The 25250-nt window shown below is 36.8% G+C and overlaps 2 protein-coding genes across 2 annotated transcripts in view; one reads left to right on the plus strand and one right to left on the minus strand.

Moving 5' to 3' along the window:
- acsl2 (acyl-CoA synthetase long chain family member 2) overlaps positions 1–13810 on the plus strand; it is a 39168-nt gene extending 25358 nt beyond the window's left edge. Inside the window, exons 12-21 of the mRNA XM_073867521.1 lie at positions 468–602; positions 676–810; positions 1083–1178; positions 1296–1368; positions 2617–2703; positions 4333–4451; positions 4541–4684; positions 4837–4941; positions 5060–5131; positions 13048–13810. Coding sequence (XP_073723622.1) covers positions 468–602; positions 676–810; positions 1083–1178; positions 1296–1368; positions 2617–2703; positions 4333–4451; positions 4541–4684; positions 4837–4941; positions 5060–5131; positions 13048–13188 — 1107 coding nt within the window. The 3' untranslated portion in view covers positions 13189–13810. The remainder of the gene's footprint in view (positions 1–467; positions 603–675; positions 811–1082; positions 1179–1295; positions 1369–2616; positions 2704–4332; positions 4452–4540; positions 4685–4836; positions 4942–5059; positions 5132–13047) is intronic.
- A 12-nt stretch (positions 13811–13822) lies between these two features.
- The window catches only part of bin3 (bridging integrator 3), a 74259-nt gene continuing 62831 nt past the window's right edge, over positions 13823–25250 (minus strand). Inside the window, exon 9 of the mRNA XM_055168405.2 lies at positions 13823–15796. Coding sequence (XP_055024380.1) covers positions 15650–15796 — 147 coding nt within the window. The 3' untranslated portion in view covers positions 13823–15649. The remainder of the gene's footprint in view (positions 15797–25250) is intronic.

Below are 25250 nucleotides of genomic sequence, written 5' to 3' on the forward strand. Positions count from 1 at the left end.
CATGGCTTTTTGTGGTCGAGTAATTTCATGAAAGAGGAATAAAAAAATGAACAACTCATTTCAATGTGTCATCATAAGTGAACATTTGTTTTCACATTCATTTCAATCTGTGACATGACCTTACTCAGTCAGTATTAAAGATATGAAGATTATATTTTCATTGAATGATCTTTACATAAAGTATGATGATTTTATGTAGAAAACAGTAAATCACAAAAAATGTGGGTTTGGTTATTCACGAATAGGATAATGGCTTCTCAAACCCTCTACCCACTAATGAAAACTTTTTATTTGGTTTAAAATTAAAATAAACACTAAACCCATGAATCCACAATATATAAAACAAAACATGACTGACACTAATAAGATACTTTTTATATAATGTACATGGGACTCATTTATATGACTTGGTCCAATCCCTATACTTTTTTTTTGATGATTGCTCTCTCTCTGTTTCTCTTCTATAGGTGTCAATGTTCTGTCACGGTGCAAGAGTTGGCTTTTACCAGGGTGACATCTCTCTGCTGATGGATGACATTAAGACCCTGAAGCCCACTTTCTTCCCTGTGGTCCCTCGATTACTCAACCGCATCTATGACAAGGTCTGTGACAAACATCAGTTTTATAATGAAATAAAGTCATAATTCATCTTAAATTGATGAATGCCGTGTGTAGATTCTGGGCTCGGTTACATCACCGTTGAAAAGAGCTCTTCTTCATTACGCTGTGAGGAGGAAACAGGCAGAACTGAGCAGTGGAGTCGTCAGAAACAACAGCATGTGGGACAGACTCATCTTTAATAAGATACAGGTATACCAATTATTGAGATAAAAGCGCCCCCTTCACTAAGTGAAATCTGAAAAATAATAGAAGACCACTTCAAGATTTGATTTTAATCATCATGTCCAGTCCAGTGTCTGTGGAATACCAATAAAAGCAAAACTGATCAAATTTAGTAACTGTGCCCAGACAAAGAATGGTGCATACTTCTCATTATATTAAATATTCATCTTATTTATTATCATTACGTTGTATTATGTGTATGTATGTTCACCCATCCATATCTTTCTCTTGTCCTACAGGCCAGTCTGGGTGGAAACCTGCGTTTTATTCTCACTGCATCCGCACCGATCTCTCCCACTGTTTTGTCTTTTCTCAGGGCAACACTTGGCTGTCTGGTGAGAGTCCTCGCTTAAAATACTTTCAATATAATATCTACATTGTATGGTATTGTGTGCACCTGAATTAGATCGCATTGATACTCAGCCATTAGGATTTGGGTTAAATAATTGCAGATTTTCGAGGGTTACGGGCAGACGGAGTGCACTGCCGGCTGTACCTTCTCTATGCCTGGTGACTGGAGTGCAGGTTTGTGTTATCCTTGCTATAGCATGTGTGTAGATATGTTTAATGGAAGGCATGCCTTTTATTTATTGATTTTTTAAAGTATGGATGAACAGTATACTCCACACGGTAGCTTTTCTGTATGCGGTGCATGAAACATTCAAAATATTGCATTCACAAAAGTGTGTTGTCAGTTCTGATTGGCTAATTGCTGTATTTATTTATTTGAAGTTTATAAAACTCTTTTTTCCAATGGTTTTAGTGATTTAGTTGCATTGATACATTTTTTTTGCTGTAATATTTGCATTGTGTAGTTACCGTTTTATAAAAGCAATAAGGTACTCGTGGCTGTCCCATATCGTGCATGCCTCTCAGCTGAAGGGGTTGCATTGGGTTGTGGCTAGAAGGGATACAGCTATGGCCAAAATCTTGTGAAATCTCACCGGATTAGCACTGTTTTCAGACTAATCCTACACCCAAACTTAACCTTAAACCGGGTGTGCCTCATAAGTCTTGAAAAGTGAAGCCGCTTTGATCGCCCCCTGGTGGCTGGCTGCAGTACAAGTCATAAACCTTCCCCACTCCATGTAAACGAATAGGACCTGTTTCTAAATAAAAAAAATGATTCACACTTCCAATAAAATTTTCCAAAAGATGGTTTTGGTCCTTTCAAGTAGTTGTTATCACAGTGATTCATATTCATTTTTTCATTTTTGTGCTAAGTTTCATTTTAGCTAGTAATTTGATTCTATAGAAATGGGGCGTGTCGTTATGATTGGCGTGGTTGAATTGATAGTGCAAGCATTTGGGCAGAAGTTTGATACCGCAGCTTCGCCTCTGGCTCCACGAACGATCTCTCTACGCATGCCCGGGCTCCAAACTGATGTTTTTACAAAACATGGCAGCGCTCATGGTCAGACATTTTTGGCTTCAATTCATTACAATAGAAGGAAGCGACGTTGCGTCGTCCATCTTTTTTTAAAGTCTATGCCCTAAACCAACATCTTGTGAGATTTGTCCATAGCTGTATCCCCTTTAGCCAGAACCGTTGCATTGACTTACATTGTGCACCCTTCAGCTGTGACTTATTTACGATACAGCACAGCCTCTCGTACCTTATTGCTTACATTGCTTTGATTACATAGAGTTCAAATATAAATAGATGACACTATTGTCCTACAGGTGTTGGAAATGGTGTTGTGATAGTGTGTCATATTTTTTTTTACATATGGCATCCACTTGGATCCCAACTTCTTTTTCCATCTTTTTCAGGTCATGTAGGAGCGCCTTTACCCTGTGCCATGGTGAAATTAACAGACATCTCTGACATGAACTACTATGCCAAGAATGGAGAGGGAGAGATCTGTATTCTCATCACATCTTTTCAATTTATAATAGTTATCAATGCTTTTCTATTGAGTAAAAATGCATTTGAAATAGATTACATGGGCCTGTAAGTGTGTGACCATGTCTGTGAAATCCAGGATAAAGTCTCATAATCTGATGATGAGATTAGGAGCATCAAAGTTTGATTTTAACCATTGATTTAAATTTTTGACATAAAATTTTTGAAAATCTTAAAAAATTATATCTTCCAGAAAATGTTCTTCTTTAAATATATACACATACAATATATCAAGAACAAACCCTTTGCTTTCAAACAAAAAAAGTTTAATCCTACCTTCATTTGTTCTCTTTTTTCACCTCTCAATTATGTGTAGGTTTCTTCAAAAACACTAAATTTTGAGCAAAAAGCTGAGATAATTGCGTTTTTGTGAAGGAGTTTTGATAGAAATCTGATTCAGAATGATTATCTTTTTTACTGTTTTTGGATCAGTGGATGCATTGGTGTTTTATAATTTGGGTAAGAGTGCCACCTAGTGGATAATAGCGGAAATATGGATTGCCGTAAAAACTCGTCTTTGGCAGGGAAGCATTTTCTTTTAATTGACTAGATAATTAATCAATGGCGAGGAAAGCGTTAATATTAAAGATATTAAGGTTATTTATACTGAATGTTTTTTTTTTACATTATCTAGGATGATATTATCCAGAAAACAGTAAATCACAAAAAGCCATGGCATGATACATCTTCATGTGTGGTATATCTAAATATGTACATGGGTGATTCTCACGAAATCCAGACTTAGAAGGTGTCCAGCATCAGATTTTTGCCCTTGAAGCCAATTGTTTTTGCACTTATAAGATTAAGGTCTGAACTTACTATAACAATTATTTTTAGAGGATTTACAAATATTTCCTATAGAATTATTTACATTTTTTAGATTATCATTACCAAAAATTATCATTACCGCAACATGATATTACATTAAATATATGCATTTACAAACTCATGTTTCGGTAATGAGAACTTAAAAGTGGTCTAGGTACTATGACAAACAAAATATTAACTTATATCTGGAGAGAAAAAATAAGAACTGCTTACCTGGTAGCCATCTTGAGTGTCAGTCAATTATGTCCCTTCCGACAATTATTTTTAAATGTTAGTTCCTTGAGGGCTCAAACAATGATTGAAAATTGTTGCGGAGGATGAGAAAAATTGGTCTTGGACACATTTATATTCCTTATTATTGTCTCTTCATTTACCAATGATCACCAAATACCACATGATTCCTTACTGTAAATGTTTACAGTATAACATGCACTGAAACTTTTAAAGAAATTTTAAATAATAAATATTTTCATGTCAAAGAACCCAAATCCAGTCATGGACACATTGCGGTAATGAAAAATTTCCTCTTAAATGTGGAAAAACAACAAAATTGGTTTATATGATGTCATTTGAAATCATGTGCAAAATAGTACATGAAGAGATGTTTGTAACTGTATGATTCTTATTTTTATAAGATTTACTTTTTTTATCAAAATGACCTCATGAGTCTAATTTCACGAAAATCACCCACATGTGCAACTTCATGAGATTATTTTATAAATAAGTCATTTCTGTATAATATTTGCACGTGTGTTAGATCTGTATCCGGGGTCCCAGCGTTTTCCGAGGCTATCTGAGAGATGAGGAGAGGACAGGAGAAGCTCTGGATGCTGATGGTTGGCTTCACACCGGAGACGTGGGACAGTGGCTGCCAGTAAGAGACTCTATTCTCTTGAATACAGAAGAGGCGAGAGATTTAATATTGTATTAGCACTGAATATGAGCATGTGTCTCTGGCTTTAGAATGGGACACTGCGGATTATAGACAGGAAGAAGCACATCTTTAAGCTGTCACAGGGCGAGTACATCGCTCCAGAGAGGATCGAAAACATCTACACTCGCTGCGTTCCAGTACTACAGGTCTTTGTACATGGAGATAGTCTACAAGTAAGTGTGCATGATACAGACACGCATGTACTGGTTTTGAGTAAAGGATAGGATGGCAAATTTGGGCATCATTTCTGAACAGCTGTCTAGGTATGAAGCTAAGACTTGTTGAGGAAATGACAGTAGATCTTGTCGTATGTTTGTGTGTTCAGTCTCACCTCATAGGAATCGTAGTACCAGACCCGGAAGTGTTTGTCAATTGGGCCAAAGAAAGAGGGATCGTGGGATCATCATATGAAGAACTCTGTCAGAATCCAGTGAGTTTCATCAGACAAACACCTCATAAGCATAAACTGCAGTGTTTTCATTTGTCACACAAAACTGAGCTTATTGTTCAGTGATTTCTACAAGTGAAATGTCATGTGTTGATAACAGGATGTGAAGAAGGCTGTGCTGGAGGATATGACATCAGTGGGAAAGGAGGCGGGACTTAAGTCATTTGAGCAGGTAGGTCCTTTATAAACCGCATGAAATTTCACTTTAATGTCTAATAGCATCAGTGGCATGTTGTTGTTTACAACAGGCAATTATTTTGATCCACCATTTGTCTCGTAGGGGAAGCACTAATAATGCTGAATGTTGATTTTGATAGATGTTAAAGGGAAGTTACATCCAAAAATAAAAATTTTGACATGATTTACTTAAAACTCACATAACACACTGTTTCTGCTTATCTCATGTTAATCTTGAGTACTTATAGAGTAGCATTACATCTTTCATATATCCAAAGTCTTTAGTTTTATCAGATTTAGAAAACAGATCAGCTGAGCCCATTCTTTCCGAATAAACCCCAAGCTCCTGGAAGCGAGCGATATTATGCTACTGTCTCTGGACAACTAATGATTCCCTACATGTTCATGTCATGTACGCACAGACATTTGATGCAGTACTTACCGCATGCGACCTGGCTGGACCGCCCCATTTCAATAAAATCCAGCGTTAAACAAACACATACGCAAAAATCCACTGCTATCTTGGATAAACAAACTATATCCATTGTTTCCATAATGCTGGGTTCTTTGGGAAGCTGAACAAGCTTAAATTTACCTCACAAACAACAACACCACATTTATCTGGTGACGTTGATTTTGTGTCAGCCTAGGGTGACCACCTGCTAATAAGTCCAAGGGGGGACAAGGGGTATGTTTCTGAGGGACAATGTGGGACACTCCCTGGCGCGGCGGTGCACCCAACCCACCGGCAGACTTATTTATAGTGGTTTACCCATTTCTAGCACATACCACCTTACACTTCAAAAAATGATTTTCAATAAAAAAAATCTTAGTGTTTTTGTCCTGATTTCAGTAAAAATATCTAAAAATTCCTTAATCAAGATGCTTTATAAGAATATAAGTCTAGTTTTTAGACCAAAAATATCAAATTTAAGTGATTTTGTGCATAAAACAAGCAAAAAATCTGCCAAGGGGGTAAGCAAAAAAATCTTGAACCTTTTCTTTAAACACCAAATTCAAGAACAATTCATTGGCAGATTTTTTTTGCTTGTTTTATGCACAAAACTAGACTTATTTTCTTTGGTTGAAAAGCATCTTAATTTAAGAATTTTTAGATATTTTTACTAAAAACAAGACAAAAATAGCCTACTAAAATTTTTTTTCTTGAAAATCATTTTTTGCCGTGTACATGGCATATTAATCAAAGGTGTATAATACTTAAGTATTTTAGTTACATTTTCCAAGCATCTATGCTTTATCAGAGTGTTTGTCTTGAGAAAAAATTTACTTTTCTTTACTAAAAAATGTTCACTACATTCTAAAGCATAAAATCATACTGTGTATTCATTATATATTGCATATTAAAATTGATTTAATGCCTAATGATGGGAGAAATGAAGCTTTTCGAAGCTTCGAATCAAATTGAACCAATTGCTTCGAAAATTGATTCAGTTTTTCGAAGCAGTTCGAAACACCACACACGCTGGTGACCCCTGCTGGTCAAAATAGTGTAAAAGCAGATATGTCCAAACATTTTACACTTTTTTTTTCACAAAATAATAGCAAGATTTGTATTAAAATATGTTAAAAATTTTTTAACTTAATTAATACATAGTAAAAAGTCTATTATGTGTTTTTAGTTTTATTTAGGCAAACAAATGATTAAAACTAACTACCCTTTTAATTATGCACATTTTTGTCATTAAATCTGTCTATAAACAAAAAGTTGACAAAATGGCAGTGTTATTAGTCAGAAGGATAAATGTTTTATGAACTTTCATAATAAAACTGACCCGAGTTCACCTAAACATATTAGACACTGGTCATGTGATTAACTCCCCCTAGTGGTAAACCATCAGATTTTCGAAACGTTAGGTGTGTTCGACTTCATGCGGCGCTGCGCAGACCGATCGGTGGCTGACTTGAAGCAGTGCATTCCGGTTAGTATTTTTGTCCGACTTCAGCTGGCGCTGCAGGCACGTGATTGTGTCATATGGCTTTTAAGTACCGCGAGAGCGGTTCGAGATCAGCCGCCTGAGTTAGCTAGCGCAGTTCGCGAAGAGGAGCTGCACGGGCTGTAATGACGACACAGCTGTTTCACGATTGGTCGGATTCACCACATGACAACAATCACGTGTGTTTCGTGTGTATTTTCACGCCCCCAGCTCCACAAACGCCCACAAATCTGTATTTTTATAACAGTTAAAGCTCTTTTCATGTAGTCGCGATGTTATATTGTGTCATGTTCATAAAAATAAAATGGAAATAGAAATGAAAAAATGTAGACCCCACTACATTGGTATTTAAATAATATATGCTTATGTTGAACTTTATTCTTGTAAAAACAGATGCTGTAAGCCTCTTCAGTTCCACTCATGCTCATACACGGACATTCAAAACAGTATAATTCACTTTTTATGAAGTTTACATCTTACAAATCATGTTTAATGCGATTAAGCAAGCAAACGGCACGTGATCAGCCATGCTTGACGTAAATGCAGCAAACTACGGGAACCACAGCGCGTCCGACTTCACGTCTCCGTTTTTAGCTCCTCCCCGCCTGCACGCGGCTAATCTCGCCGATCGGTTACATCCAGCCACAGCCGATGTCGAACACACCTCTTTTGAAACAGTTATGACGTAACGAAGCCTCGTTTGCCAAAATCACGTGACTTGGGCCAGTTTGAAACAAGCTCCGAACCACTGATTCGAAACAAAAGATTCGTAAATGTTTCGAAGCCTCATGAAGCAGTGCTTCGAAAACGACCATCACTATTAATGCCTAATTAATTACATCAAAATTGTGTAATTTTACTTTCTTGAGTAAAAGTACGATTTTTTTTACTTAAGTACAAAAAAATTACTAGATGTTTAATGTACTTAAAAATGAAATATAAACCAAAAACTTGAAATTATGAAATGTAGTGGAGTAAAAATGATGATAATATGTTTTGGAATGTATGTTTTCCAAAGAAAAACACTAATAAAATACGAATAATTGAAAATTTACTTTTATGTAGAAAGTAAAAATACTTAAGTACTATACAACTCTGATATTAATAATGCCCTATTCGCCTAAACATTATATATGCTCATGAATAGGCCAACCAATGTGTATTTTTTTCTAAATAAAGATTCATAATAATTTGAACATTCAATGAATTGACAGATGCACTTCCATTTACTTTAGCTAGCCTATTTAATTTAATTTATTTTTCATTACAATTTATTCACTTAAAAATTAATAAATTATAAAATTATAGGATTAACACGAGTTGTAGTTGCTGAAGAACACAGGAACAGTTAAAAAAACTCTTAACTCACAACTCCAGAGGTTCACGAAACAAGGGAGCAGAAGGATGGTGAACTTGCATGTTAGTAAAGGCAGGCGCAGGAAAAAAACTCTTCAGTGTTCTGGGGACATCTAATGGATTTCAGCCACAAATATTTATTTCCCCCGTCTTTCTTGTACCCACACCTTCTCTTTTTAATTTATTATGGTGGTGCAGAGTGAGATTCAGTCTCTTTCTCCATTTTTCAAATTGGAAAGCGCGCATCTAAAAGTTATGCATGTGCTTGGCTGAGTGCGCAGACTGCGCACTGCGCTGTCATGACAACAACGAAAAGTTGACAACAACCTAGTCAGCAGTTCAGCTGAGGGGCAACAGCGTGCGAGTAGCGAGTGAGTCTGAACTGTCAAGTAATGTTCGTTTGGCTGCCTGGGGCTCAAGGATATAGAGCGACCAACTTTTTTTTTGAGCAAGCATCGATTATGCGTGACACGGTCTCAATTTGCAGGACGCATGAATTGTGCTTCAAACGCTGTGCGCGCATGCGCTACGCGGGACGGGTGGTCACCCTATGTCAGCCCTTGGTCCTTGTGCTATTCCGGTTAAAGTGCCAATATAAGGACTTCCACTGTACTTCCAGCCAGGCGCGGAGCTATGGGCGGGCCTGGGCGGGCCTGGGCCCGCCCAGATTGACAGCTGGCCCGCCCAATCAGAAATGTAAAAAATACTACTCTGTATAGTTAGACAAAGATGCCCCGTTTAAGTGAATGGGAAGGACGTGCGTATCGTATGCACGCCAAAGTGGAATTTGGCATATGTATTGCACGAGTTTTACACTTCGTGCTATTTATACGCATCCTCAGGAGACTGGGTAGACTACTTTATGTGATGTATTTTATCTGTTGCATGTTATGTTAAAAACAGTAAAATTATAAGTAAGCCTGATAACTAAAAACTATTATAAAGCAGTTGAATGTTGCGTTACATTATGGTTAATGAGAAAAATATTCCCGACCAGCTTTCAGCCATGATCACTTTGAGCAAGCAAGTGGAAAACGTATTTTGAATAACAACACGTTATAAATATGTGCTGCGCGCTTTCCTCCTAATAACATAAACACACAACAAATATGACAGCGGGGTAAAAAATAGAAAGAAAACATCTGATCACAGTGATGTTGTTTGATAGCCTATACCGAGAGCCATACCAGCTCTCTAACTCAGCACTGTAAGTCACGCAACGTTTTTTGCTACACTTTATACAATATAGCCTATTGCTTTTAAGCAACAAATAGCCTATCATAACAACCTATAAGCCTACTGTGTAATTGAGACATTAATTTAAGAAATGCATTAAAAGCAGAAAGACGTGTAGGCTGCGGAATTATAGTGGGTTCACTTCAATCCACACCACAGACGTTCTTGGTTTGCTTCTTATTTATTAAATCGAGGCAATTGTTTGATTAAACAGTGATTAATATTAAGATACAATTTATACAAAACGAAATTCACTTTAAAGAAAGTCTTTCAACAAAACAAACCTATGCAGGACTCGCAAAATTGCTACCCCGAAGTCCAGGGCTATGGCGAATTCCTGTCGGGCTAAAAAAAATTATGCGCCCTGCCCGTCGGGCGGAGAAAAAAATATTGTAATGTGTTTGCATTCTCTCAGATTTCGTGAGGTAATTATATTGTATGTAATTCTGCGTCATCTTGTTAGTCATTAATATCCTCACTAACAAGTGAAACTGTCAGGAAATGAAGTGAAAGCATTAAATCCATTATTCCTTTCGTTCACGTCTGATATGCGCGCTCCTCGGCGCCGCTTTTCACGAGTAGGCTTGCTCTTGTGCTCATCAAAAAGTATATTAAATGTTTATTTATTTGTCATTTCGTTTAACCGCAGAGTCTAACATTATTCTAGCAATTCCCTTTTTCTTTCTTTATTTAGTAAGTTAACTTAAATATGTAAGAACGAAAATATATTTTTAGTGATTTGCATGAAGAGAATATGATGTTAGAAGCTTCATTTTAAGCATTTAGCCGTATTTATTTAAACACTTTATTTAAAAAAGTATACGTTTTTTTGGGGTTCATTTATATTTCTTGTCACTGTGCGGGTTCTTTTTTGTAGGCTTTTTACCAAAAAGGCTTAATTAATGTCACGTTGCATTACAATTTAAAATATCAATAATGTCAAAAATGTGACGTGCAGTTCGGGTCTGTGTGTATGCTGTTTAAATTAGTGTTCTGAAGTCTTGACGAATTTTATAGACCTGTTATAGTTTCTTATTCAAAAGTGACACCCATAGATTCAGGCCCACCCGGACTTAATCCATGCCCACCCATATGTCACGTTCTGCATCCGCCACTGCTTCCAGCATTGAAATTGCCCATAAAAAATAAAGCAAGATTCTTACGTATGAATCTTTCATGTTCGAAAACTTGTAGAAACCCTGGCGAAGCGCATTTGGCACAGAAATACTCTGTCATGCGTCCAACTGCTTTTTTTTGACATTTAAGGACTTTTAGGAGGCTTAAGAGTTTCTTTAGCAACAGGGAAATGGACAAAACACGAAGGAGGAGACAGAAAGGGTTGCACACAATGCATGACAGTGAGTTAATAAGACACATTATCACACATTATCGTGCAGGGATCATATTTGTGTCGGAGATGTTGGCATGTCCCTAATAAGATCAAAAAAAGGTCATAGCCCCAGAAATAAAAGAGATCCCTACATTAACTGCAGTATCATATTCAGCGACTAGAAAAAATGCAACTATGCAGCAGAAATGATTTGGGTCTGTTACAGCCTTTAACTCCATGGGATTGACAGCGGCGCGGGCACCACAACCTCTTTATTTATTTTTTTAATCTCTGCGCAAAGAGACTTAGATTACTCTGATTTTGGACATACAGATATGATTTAATCATGATTTAAAACATAAAAAGTGTCTAGTTTTTTTGTGTGTGTCCACTCCCAATAAAAACAGAATGTTGTGCTTTTCGCAAAATTAAGAAAATAAACATGATGCGCATTCTGTTCTCTCTCCCTCAGTGAAGTCCTTTCAGAAACGCGTCAGACAATTAACTGTAACTTAACGAATAAAAAAAGATAAATGTCTAAATAATGCTTGGAATGTCTGCTTTTAAATGATGTAAGCGAAATCGAAAAAAATATTCTCATTTTGTGTAAAGTTGTAAAGTGTATGAAAAGGCAACCCAGTATCATGAAATTACGTATCTATAATCACACTGTTTACGTGTCATTGTCACGTATTTGTTACTCAACTGTTTTGTCCTATTTTCTTACAATTGTCGCTTCGGTTTAGGGTTAGATTTACATAAAATGACATCCTTACCCAAACCCAACTCTAACCATAATGACAGGCGACAATGGTTTAAAAAACATAAAATTTAAAAAAATAAATCATAAAAAAAGGTATAAAAAAAACTTAAAGTGACATCCTAAGGCAAACACCAAATCTAACCCTAAACCGAAGCGACAATGGTTTGAAAATAGGACAAAACAGTTGAGTAACAAATACATGACAGTGACACGTAAACAGAAATATGTGACATGTTAACGAAAAAAGGCAGAAAAACGTGTCAGTGTCACTGAAAAGACACACATTTACATGACTATAGGTACATAATTTTGTGATACAGGGTTGGAAAAGGAGGAGAGGTACCGTCTTTCTCCTGTTACTTCATAACCTGAAATGAGCTGAGACACCTCACAGTGTTTGCGGCAAAACCAGACATCTAAAGTCTTATTTACTTGCATATGTCTCCTCAGCATCCCTCCATCCCAGTTAAAGAGGGGGAATACTTTGAGTTCGGCCAAAAATATGCTTGATCTCATTCCCTATCAATGACATGTTAATGTGAACCTGTGAAAATAAAATATAAATGCAAAATTTCTTGCCTAAGTTAATTATTAACAACATGTAGCGGTAGCAGATGTGGGACATATACTTATTAGATCAAGGAGTGGTTTCCTGATTGGCTTATCCTAAAATGTTTGATCTGCCTTAATTTGAAACAACTTGCATTATGGATTTATCTTCTTAACATATGTCAGTTTTATTGTTTTGTCTCAAGATGCACACCAGTAATGTTTTTTGTAAGAAGATTTGTTTGTAAAAACTACTTAAATATAACTAAGGCCTAGTCCTGGATCAATCTAAACCCTATTCAGGAAACTGCCCAATGGCCATTAAGTTATAAAGTTTATTCCAGTAATCTGTAATATTCCTTTAACTCAAATGTTTGTGACAGTGAATCTATTGCACTATAAGTCTCTGTTTAAACATACTTTATACCACAGGGCTGTTGAATGCTTTTTTCTGATTGGTTGAGAAATGTTCCATGGGTGTTGATTATTTTTCAATAACCACACACCTAATCTTTAAAATGTCTTAAAAATAGCAATATTTTTGGTAGCCGTGGTATAAGTGGAATAATTGACTCCGGTCCTTCGAATTATTTGAAAATACTCCACTGGGTGTGCATTATTTTCTTATAATTCAACGGCCCGTCGTCAATCATTCCATACGTAATCTTCATCACTGTGTAATATTTTTTGTACCAGCTGATGTCTTTCTCTTTCTTTGTCAGGTGAAGGATTTATATTTACATCCTGAAATGTTTAGCGTGTCGAACGGCCTCCTCACACCAACCCTGAAGAGCAGACGCGTGGACCTACGAAGAGTTTTCAGTGAGCAGATCAGACAAATGTACAGTAAATCATCCATATAGAGACCTGTACATACAGTACAGTATATACTCCAGCAGATATTGCATAGACGAAACAGATTAGCATCTCATTTCTGCTGCCGCACAAACATTTGTTTAACCAACCTAACAATAGACTCTCTAAACATGAGAGATGCTACTGAATTGAAACTTTATACTGTTTGATGTATTGGCATGAGGGAATGTGAAGCATTAGCAAACACTGCTGTATACGTCTACCAACAGTGCTGTTGGGTCAGAGATTAAAGCTACTTTAAGAGTAGTTATTGTTTTTAGAATAAGCTAGTTTTTTATTGTATAGTATTTCTTAGCTTGAACTGAGGTTGACTTGACACACTTTGTTCATTGCAGTAATTCCTAGATTAGGAATGTTGGGATATGCTTTCCAAAACTGATAACTTTGCAGTAAATTTTCTAGCTATTTTACAAGTATATATTTTCTTTAAGAGCGATGTTGCACCTCTGAAAATGAATTTCAAGTCGTCTTAATTTCATTTGGTCTGATGGCCTATGAACCGTCTGACTATTTGTACATTTTGAACTGTAATTCTAATTCCAACTTGTAGTGATGTACTTTATTTTACTGTTTTTATTCATTTGTCAATAAAATAATTACATGTTTCAAGATGTTGGCACATTCAGTTGACAAAGCTTTATTTATGAAAACAAGACTATCACCAAACACAAACGAACAAAACACTTCAGTAATAAAAACACACGTTTGTTAAAACAAAGCTGTTTCCAGAGCTTACAGAAAATCAAACTTTTTTTGTGAGTAAAAACAAGAGCCAAAGTCTGAATACAGTAAAAAAACATACATGCACACGCAATTTAATCAGAAATTAATTGACAAAGCATTAAACGTATACATTTTCAGAGTTTGTTGGCTGGGAATCAAACCCATGACCTTGTTGTTGCCAGCACAATAGATACCAGTAATATACCAGCGAAGGCACTTTACAGGTATCTAAACTAATAATCTTGCACACAGTTAAGCTTCTTCCAGTTGAATAATACTTTGTCAGTACTTTAACAGATCACTTTATGTAACATTGAAACAAAACAAATTAAAATGTGTGGTTTGAATAATTGGTCCTTAAAGTGATAGTTCACCCAAAAATGAATGTCTTAAGTTACCCACCCTTATGTTGTTGTAAACCTGTATCAATTGATGAACACAAAAGAAAATATTTTGAATGATGATAAGCACACAGATGGTGGAAACCATTGACTTTCATAGTAGGAAAAGTAAATCCTATGGAATTCAATGGGAACCATCAAATCTGTGCTTGAATGATGATATTTTGATAAATGATGGTAAGCACAGAGTTGATAATTTCAATTATTTATCATCGTTTGTTTCAAATAATCATTTATCATTTCTTATTTTGTGTTCATCAGAAAAAAATAAATGTGTAAAGGTCTAACACAACATGAAGGTGAGATTTTTGGGTGAACTATCCCTTTAACTTTAAAACAGTGTATTGTGTATTATGGCTGTTAAACTAGTAGTAAATAAAATTAAATAAATCTTTTCTTCATTATTTACCATTCATAAAAGAAAAACCCCAATCAAATGGCATTTTTTCACTTGTCAGTAGAGGGAGCCAGAGTATAACTCAAATGTTGCCCTTCATTCACATGATACATCAACATTGTTGGTCTCCTTAATGTAGGCTACTATCTATCAAGAAACTCAATTATAACAGAAATACAACTTCTCTGGTACTTTTAACAAAATATTCACTGATGTGTTCATCTATATGACATGTTAACAACATCACAGTACGCTCCTAAAAGCTCATTGTATAAAAATAAGAATCCAGTGTTACACATTTTGTAAAGACAAAAAAGGAGAAATAAGATCTTGTGTAGTGTAAAAACCAAAACTAAAATCATTATGCAGCTACAAAATGTTTTAACAGTTTAACTTTTAAGTCAGATTTAAATATTTGATATTTAGTGGATAAGAAAGGTGAGTTTCACAAACGAGGCTTAAGGCTAGTCCTGGACTAAAATGAATGTTTGGGCTAAAAATATCTTAAAATATGTCATAGTTTTGTCGTAAGATGCACACCAGTAATGTTTATGTCTAAGGCATTTTTATAAAAGTGACTTAAAAATCCAAATTTAACTTAAAGCATAGTCTTAAGCTAAGCCTTGTCTGTGAAACCAGGCCTTAGTTTTTTAAAAATTAACTAAAATTAAAGCCGACATTTTATGTAAGACCAGAATGAATAAATTTCATAAAATATCTGGCTTATTCATTGTAAATGACATCAGTATCTCTAGTGTTCCTTCATCAAGATATTAAAAACAGGCTTCTATATTAAAGAAAAACATACAGACAGAAAAATAAATACGCAATAAAATCCACCCTCGCTCGACCTCAAAGTCTTCATATAGACGTTTAAAGACACATACTGTAAATGTTTGTATCAGGAGGAACAGATTGTTTTTCATATCAGTCATCGGCCACGATGGACAGAGCACGCAACTCATTCAGCTTGGACTCGTTCTCTTGTTTTCTTTCTTCATCTGTCAGTCCGCCCTGGTCGATCCGATCGGTCAGCTCTGTGAAGATGTTGTGCATCTCTGTGAAATAGGCCACCTGAGAGGAAGAAAGGGGAGAAATGAGACGGGCAGAACAAAGAGAAATCTTACACAAGTACTTAACATGACAATTCAAAATAAAGCCGGAAACACTTTCTGAACAAATGCATTAATGCTTAGCCAGCTAAAGGTGTGGCCTATAACAAAACTTTAAAATGTAACAATAATAAAACTGAAAAATAATGAGAGATGTTTGATTTCAATAAAAATCTGTATTTAGTAACCATAGTTGACCTCTAAGAAAAACTGAATGCAGGGTAAAACATGATTTTGATGATAGTGCTGCTTGTGTCAACATTGAGGATGTGATGTGTACACCAACCCAATCTCAATGCATTACAGTTACTAAATATTTGATTGATTTATTTGTGTTCATGGACACGATTTTCCGCATTGGCTTTTTTTACGTTTCAGTCATCCTAACCCAAACCCCAAGAGACAATAGTTTAAAAATAGAAAAAAAAAAGGAAAAACCAATACATAAAATGACAATACGAAAGTCAAGCTCAGGGACACGAAAAACAATAGAAATTTGTGCCTAGTATCATGTGAAAAAAACATTCATGCTCAACGACACGAAAAAAGGAGGAAAATCTTGTCTTTATAAAAAATAAATCAAATATTTCATGACTATACCACGAAACGCCTTGAGGTACACTGTAAAAACATCTTTTTGCACTTATAAAGTCATTTCAACTGTATTGACTAATGATGAATTGCTGTAACTTATTCAAACAAGTTGAGTTTGCTTTAGTTATGTCAACTTTATTTGGTAAGTTACAGCAACTCATGCATTTTCAAGATAACTTGTAAATCATCGTTGACTAAACTTAAAATTGTAAGTGGATTTTCTTTACAGGTTGTGTGCATTAATTAAATTTTCATAGCAAGATGTCTTTGTTCACCACACTGTAAAAAAGATTTGCTGCTTCAACTTAATAAAGTCAAGTAAGTTACCTGGTTGCCTTAAAATTTGAGTTTATTCAATTTCAAAATATTAGTTGACAAAAAAACCGAATATATTTAGGTTAAATTAACTTAAAAAGTAAGACCTTGATTCCCTTTAAAATAAAATAAAAATACTTTTACAGTGCAACTTACACTTAAAAAAATGAAATGTATGATTTACTTAAACAAATTGTGTGAAATCAGTTGACACATTTTTTTTTAAAGTAAACTCAACAAACAATAACTTAGTTTAAATTTTGAATAATACCATTATATTAACTCCACCCACTTTAATTAGGATCACCTATTTAATAACTCCATAACACTGAATCAATTAATCAATCAAAAAATCATAGTGCAGCTGCTTAATATACAACTGATCATATAAACCTTTTAATTACAACTTATCAGATACATCACAAACAGATTTAAAATGAAATTTTACAAACTATTAATTTTTTTGTTTTTGTTCTAAAAATACAGTATAAGTTCATTGACTCATACTTGACCACTTATTACTTGCGTACATATCTTATGGTGCTACACTACTGCAAGAGGGTGCCAGAACAACAATTACCCATAATACACTGCAACATCATCAGCAAATAAGATGCCAGTCTTTATTGTTTTTATTAATCTGTTAATTGTTATGTTGGCTAAACAAAGAATTTTTAAATAAAGCTGCCAAGACACACTTTTTTGTTGAATTAACTCAATTTAATTAAGATTTTTCTCAACATGAAAATATTAAGTAAAATTGGCAAAAGAAAAAAAGTAAATTTTAAAGTGTATCCTTAGTGAAATGTGTAACCGGTATATCAAGACCTGCTTCGCTTCAAAGAAGGATATCTTCACAAACAAGCGGCTTATACGAAGATGCAAAGAAATAAAGACAGAAATAAGTCTGTGGGTAGCAGGTGACCCTCACTCTTCTTCTGCATTTATCGTGTGAATGAGAGAGCGAGTGTCAGCTGAAAGCTTTTTTGACACGTCCCGCCCCTGTTCTTCCCCCGACCTGTGAGTCAGGGGTCCCACGAGAGGTGCTTTGATGATTAATAGCCTTTAATCACATTACAAAGATCCAGGAGGAGTGGGAAGCCACTGAAAGCGCTGGGGAAATACAACTGCTCTGAAATGAAACCTACACGTGTTTTTTCATACCGCTCACTGTACGTGCACTCACAAACTACACATACCTGACATTTTTACATCTTGTTAAGAAAATATAAGCGGTACTTGGCCATGCAGAATGTGTTGCATTTATTAGGGTGTTTTGGGTGGTTGCTTATTCACCCAAGTCAAAAAAGGCAATGCCTATTCTGACTCCGCTTCCTTTTTAATCTAATGCCCCGCCCACACCGCCAGCAACTTAATTTATTCCAATGGAAGCTTGGCAACTTCCAGCGACATGAGCAATAGTGACAGGAAGTGGGCGTGTCCAGCAGTGCGACAAAGTTGAGAAAAGTTTTACTTTATGCAAATAACGAGCAACCTTTGAGAACGACTACCAGCAGTGATGTTTATAACTGTTAAGGACAACCAGAATTAGGAACGCCTTCAAACGACATCACAGAAAGAGGCGGGCAACAAAGTGGTCCATTCAGTAACCCCGTTCAGACCACCAGCGACTAGCAGTGGCAGAGTAACATGATGTGAGACATTTCAATAGAAACTTGCCGATTTCCAGCAACAGGAGCCAAAGTGACTGTTTGCAACATTAAGTGAGCGTGTCCAGCCAAGTTTAAAAAAAGTTCACATTTATGTGAATGATAAGCGACTACCATTAAGAGTGAAGCAGTGGAGCTCACGTCATCCGTCTCACGTCAGCTACTTCGGCGACACAAAGTGAGAAAGCCGCTGGCGGTGTGACAGGGGTCAAAATTCCAGTTAAAAATGTGTGTGGAAGCGAACTGAAAGTCAGGAAAGATGATTTTAGTTTCAAATAAAGAACAAGCAGCAAACAAAAAAATATTCAAAACTGGTAAAGCGTTCTGTATAGCAGTGCAAAGATCAAGCGTTCAATTCCAAACATCGTAATGTATCTGAATGAACTCTGGGTGCGTTTCCCAATAACAATTGAACTTAGCACTTCAGAGTGCTTTTTACGATCAACTTTACGAACGTTTGTTATTTATTCAAGTACGTTTCCCAAAAATGCACGTAAAACGACCGCTCACAGCTGGCATTCAAGTACTACTTACGATTTGCTTTCCACTTGTCAAGATCTATGACAATTTTCAAGTATTACTTGGGTTACAATGCTTTTGGGAAACAGCCCGGGAGTCTAAGATGATTCGTAAGGATCGATTTAACGACCTACTTAGACTTACAATGCTTTTGGGAAACTTAGCCAATTGCAGTAACTGACGAGACACAAATAACGTAACTTAACTTCTATTGTTAGTCGCTCCCGAAAGTCACTCATTATTTGCATAAAGTTAAACTTTTCTAAACTTTGTCACATAGCTTGACACACCCACTTCTTGTCGCTAACGGGCACTGTCGCTGGTGTAATCGGAAGTTGAAATGAACGAGATCGCGTCGCTCTGCCGCTGCTAGTCGCTGGCATAAGTTACAGATGCATAAATGTAAATATGCAAAAATTTGATCAACTCCTGGTTATAAAAGTGTTTCCGGACAAAGTAAAAATTCTACGTATCATCTGTACATCCAATATTACAACATAATAGTGATGCTGGCCTACGGAAATGGAAATTAATAAATGTTACTAAAAAGCAGCAGACGAGTGTTAATGATACGTTTGGCTGTCAAATCTGAAGGTTATTTTCTTCTCCGTCTGGTTGGCAGATACTAGTAACAGGATTTTAACTGACTAGTAGTGATGTAGTACTCAGGTCTCAAGACCGATTTCTGCTTTCTCGGACTTGTTCCTTCAAAGACTCGGACCAGTGAGAGGAGAAGGACTCGTAATTTCAGACCGAGTCCTAGAGATGCATTTTTTTATGTTCATATAAAAAAACAAACAACACATAACAAAAATAATAAAATGCAATGTTGACGGGCATTATTTGAAAATGACATCCCATGATGCAATGCAAAGATACTGCCATCAGAGCCGTTTGTTTATCTCTAGAAAAATAGGCAGAAGATGATGCATGTGGTAGGGATTTTTTTTAATGGTAGTAAACGCATAGTCCATATTAAGACGTTAAGACTGCTCCTCTAAACAATTCCCAATCCAGCTTAGTCTGTAGGCCTAACTGTTGATTATTAACTGGGGTGATATTAAATCATGAATATGAGAACTGACATGTTTTTATGGTCTTGGTCTCGACTCGGTCTTGACTCCTAAAGGACTTTTGCTTCCTCAAAGACTCGGTCTTGACTCAGACTCGACTCTATTTGAAAACCAACAGACCCTCTCTCGACTCAATCTCAAAACTTCAAAGACATGAGCCGTTTCTCAATACCAAGTACGCCAAAATTGGACTTGTGTCCTTCGTAGTTCGAACTTGCAAGTTCAGACTCGGAAGAACGAACTCCTGACGCGAAATGCATTCTGGGAAACTTCGTTGTGAAAAGTCCACACAAGTCTCCTCTGATGCATCCTCGATAAAATGGGCGGATCAAGAACACATCCGGGGATTTTATGTGAACTTGGGTTTGATGCGAACTTTGATTTGGAACAGTACTTGGTCCGCGACTGATGGCGTTTCACAAGTCCACAAGAACACAAGTACAGACAAGAACGCATATTGAGAAACGGCTTTGATCTTGATTCAGACTCGGCATAGGTGGTCTCGTCCCCATCACTACTGACTAGTGCGACAATGTCGCGCTATTTATTGCTTTAACAAATAAGCTTTGTCATTCCAGTAGCAACTATTGAGCTTATTCAACTACACAAAACTTTCTAGGGCTTCACATTTTGTGGTCGATGATATAAATAGCGTGATAGAAATTCATCATTTTTTGAAGGGTGGAAAAGGCTACGATCTTGTGTAAACTTCCTCTTGGTTTGATCAGACTCTAATCAAAGACTCTGGACTGGATGACAGTCAGTGGCAGTCTGTGATCTACGACGGTCCGGTTCCTGCCCAGTGCCGACTGGAAGCGGATACCGGCCTGTGCTGTTTATGGTGGTCTCACCACATGAAGAGCCAAGAGGGGATCTGTTTACAGTGCAGCATGTGGGCCTAGGAGGAAAACTAGCTCATAGGAAAATCCGCCTTGGACCTGTCAGAGATCAATCAAATGGCCGATGAATGATGCCGCCACACGCAAGCTAAAACGCAGGTACGGCACCGTATTTATGCAGACTCGGCCTCAGACGGCACCACGGCCCACGGACGCCAAGATACATACTGCGAATGACGAGCTCAAATCTGATTGGCTGGCATTACGAAACGTCCAAAGGTCAGGCTGTCAACATAAAATCATCCGATATAGTGTAAGGAACATTCTGTGAAAATATAACCTTGTATCTTTAACGTTGACTTGCCAAATCTCATCATGAGGGTCACATATAAAGGGATAAAAACTCTAACACAATGCAGCAGCTTTTCAATCATCATTTTGCACCCATGCAGGATGTATACTGTATGCGCTCATCTCCCATTTAAACCGTTAGGCCAAACTCTTATCCGTCCTCATCTCCTGATATTAGGCCATGTGTATAAGTGTGTATTTGTGTGTGTGTGTATGACTCAGCAGGATAAGGGACTCTCAGCATGACTGAATCTGATGAGTCAAACTGTGTCCACACCAGGATGCCTGGAAACACAAACAGTCTCTATAATCTGTCCTGCATCTCCTTTACTGCACCTACAGTATGTGAGCCCACCTACAGTACACCCTCCTCTTTTAGACACAGATACCCTCATCATCTTCATCATCATCATAGCCTGAGATCTGCTGTCGGTGTCTTTGAGTATGTGGGTGTTGGATGTGCAGCACTTTGGGTTACTGAAACCGCTTGATGAATGAGTGGGTCATCTGGTATCTCTCTCTCTTTCTCTCTGCTACCCATCTGTCAGCTGAAAGCTTGAGGAAAAGACTCTTTTCAAGCCCGATCTGAGATCAGTGTAACATAACATTCATGTGTTCATTTATTTATGACCAGTTTTCCACAGAGCACAGATGATTATTTTTCAATAGAGGAAATCGCAAATGCGCAACAAAACAACGTGTGGTTAAATAAAAAGAATTTCCAAAGATCTCTGCCACAATGTTTTCGGAGGCTGAAGGATGTCGTCATTTAAAGGGCTCATTATAGTTATAGGCAATGCATCTGTAGTACACTACATCATGCATTTACAGTAATAAGAAATTGGGGGGTTACTTATGCGTCTCAAAAATATGAATAATTTTAAAAAATAGCCTTCATTTTACCTTTAACAAGCTGTAATGCAAAAACTATTTATTATTTTACCTACTGGATCAAATCTTAGCAGCAGACATGCCAGAAAAGAGTCAAATCTACAGTATGAGCATCAAGAGGTGAAGAGGAATTCAGTCAGCTGCCTATTTAGACAACGTCTATGCATCATAGCATAGTTCACTAGATCAGATCCTGATACATACAGAGACCTCACTGCCACCTCTTTGCCCTGGGTCATAAAGAGTATGGCTTTTACATATGAAATTAACCCATCATGTACTGCTCTGACCGTACTGTTTGGCCTTCAAACCATAGCCATTGAAAACCATTACTTCAGTGTTTTTTTAAACACTGCTGTAAAATGGCTTATAGCCACTGTATTTACTGAATAACTTGATTTAACAAGCAGGGGTGATCATTAAAGTGCACCTATTTTATTTCTAAAAACAATGTCAATTTGTTTATTTGGTATAATACAATGTGTTCGCGTGATTTATGGTTATAAAAACACATTATTTACACATACCGTACAATTTTGTAGCCTAGGGTGACCAGATGAGATTGGCTGAAATTGGTCGAATGCCAGCTGTTTTTCAGCCGAGCGCTTAGTAGCTGTGATACTTCAGCTGTGAGCCGGCTGGTTGCTGGGGAAATGTCCCGCTTCACCCCCTCCACTGTAATTGGACGGCCCTGTGAGAACTGACATTGACGAGCGGAGCTTTTCACTCAAAGTTGAATATTTTTGAACCCTGAGCGCCGGGTTTCAGCGTGGAAAAAACGCGCTAGCTGCTTACTTATTTGAGAAAAACGCAGAGTTTCCATTGGAATCAATTGAAAACATGCGCCGGCCGCAGGCGTAAAGGCTTTGATGTGTCCAGCCCCAGCTTCAGTATAATTTTCGGGACAATTAGAGCAGGATTCGGGATTCGGGACAGCAGCTTAGATTTCGGGACTGTCCCGAATTTTTCTGGTCACCCTATTGTAGCCCCAGATTTCACTCTCTTCCTGAAACGCACGGCTTTGAAAAAACGCTGTGTCCCTGATTGGCCAGCTAATCTGTACGTTGTGATTGGCCTGAATACCTCTGACGTCAGCCAGAAATGTGACGCTCGATACCATGTTTGAAAGATTTACTCACCAACAATGCTAACTAGGGATGTTAACCGATGACTGTTTGACCGATGGTTGACCATATCGAAGTTAACCCCTCAAAGTTGTTGGTTAAAAAAGTGATCTCTAAATTAGGCTATTATAGACAGTGGACTAAACGCTACTACAGTTAGTAATCTCTTTCCAAGATATTTTTGTGTGAAGTGAACAAATCCCTCACACTCAATTTTTCATAACTCGTTTGTACTTTAATAAGCCAATAAAAACATTTGGAGCGAGCCGCGAGGTCACGGCGTTTGGGATCGCATGCTCACAAGGTTTGTGAAAAGAAAAATGCTACAGGCTATTTTTTGGTAAATAATAGTAAGAAATAGTAAATAAAATACAGCAATAAAATAAGTAAAGTTAAAGTATCTCCTGTGTTCCAAATTATTAACATTTACGTCTTTTAGGCTAACAGTAAAGTGGAGATTAAGTTTTGTTTTAGTAAATCCTCAGACATGATTTTTACAACTTAATTAAGTTTTGCTTTGTAGAAAGCATTTCTTTAAAGTGAATTTTGTTGTGTATAAATTGTATTTTAATTTTCATAAATGTTTCATCAACCAATTGCATGTATTTAATAAATAAAAAGCAAATATAGCAGAGAATATAATAACCGGTCCGTGCATGGCGCGGCAGAGTGACAGAGAGATGCGACAGAGTTGCGAAATTGCAGGCGGCTCAAATAGCGTAACATATTTGAAACTAATAGGCCTATCAGTTAACCGGTTTCAAACGGCTCAAGAAAATTTTTAGTTTTTGCCTTCATCTTAAAGGAATAGTCTACTCATTTTCAATATTAAAATATGTTATTACCTTAACTAAGAATTGTTGATACATCCCTCTATCATCTGTGTGCGTGCACGTAAGCGCTGGAGCGCGCTGCGATAGCATTTAGCTTAGCCCCATTCATTCAATGCTACCATTTAGAGATAAAGTTAGAAGTGTTCAAACACATCAACGTTTTTCCTATTTAAGACGAGTATTTATACGAGCAAGTTTGGTGGTACAAAATAAAACGTAGTGCTTTTCTAAGCGGATTTAAAAGAGGAACTATATTTTAAGGCGTAATAGCACTTTTGGGAGTACTTCGACTCGGCGCAGTAACACCCTCCCTCTCCCATTATGAGAGTGAGAAGGGGAGCGGACTTTTCAGGCGAGTCGAAGTACTCCCAAAAGTGCTATTACGCCATAAAATATAGTTCCTCTTTTAAATCCGCTTAGAAAAGCACTACGTTTTATTGTGTACCACCAAACTTGCTCGTATAACTACTCGTCTTAAATAGGAAAAACGTTGATGTGTTTGGTCACTTCTAACTTTATCTCTAAATGGTACCATTGAATGAATGGAGCTAAGCTAAATGCTATCGAAGCGTCGCAGCGCGCTCCAGCGCTTACGTGCACGCACACAGATGATAGAGGGGTGACTCAACAATTCTTAGTTAAGGTAATAACATATTTTAATATTGAAAATGAGTAGACTATTCCTTTAATGCTAACAGAAGTTAACCTACAGGCTGTGCGTCCTAAATGGGAGGAATTATGATAATGTCGGTCTTGTCTACATCACCAATACCAGGAAGTAAACTGTTGCCTACAATCCGTGTGTTTGTTGTAGTCCAAGAAAAGAGATTGTTTACTTTGGGTTTTGTACCTTTTGCATATCGTTAACATGTACTAAGACACACATGTAAAATCATGAATCAGACCATTGGTGCTCTTTAAAAGATTTACTGTTGCGTATCCTCATGCAATTATATTGCAGATAAATCAAAATATTTCCTCTTATATACAAACTAATTATTTGGACAGTTAAGCCACACATAAAATTCCAGGGCTGAAATGATTAAATAACGTGGGGGCAGATGAACATATGATAAACTGTATTAAGCAGGATCATGAATATGTATTAGGTGATGCACCATTGGCTCAGTGTCTGTAATTGATTTGCTTAAAGGAAGTACAGCAGTTGAATAGGAGTTAGGCATATTTGGATTACTGTTTATTGACA

This window comes from Misgurnus anguillicaudatus, chromosome 5 (genome assembly GCF_027580225.2).
Source record: "Misgurnus anguillicaudatus chromosome 5, ASM2758022v2, whole genome shotgun sequence".
Lineage (NCBI taxonomy): Eukaryota > Metazoa > Chordata > Actinopteri > Cypriniformes > Cobitidae > Misgurnus > Misgurnus anguillicaudatus.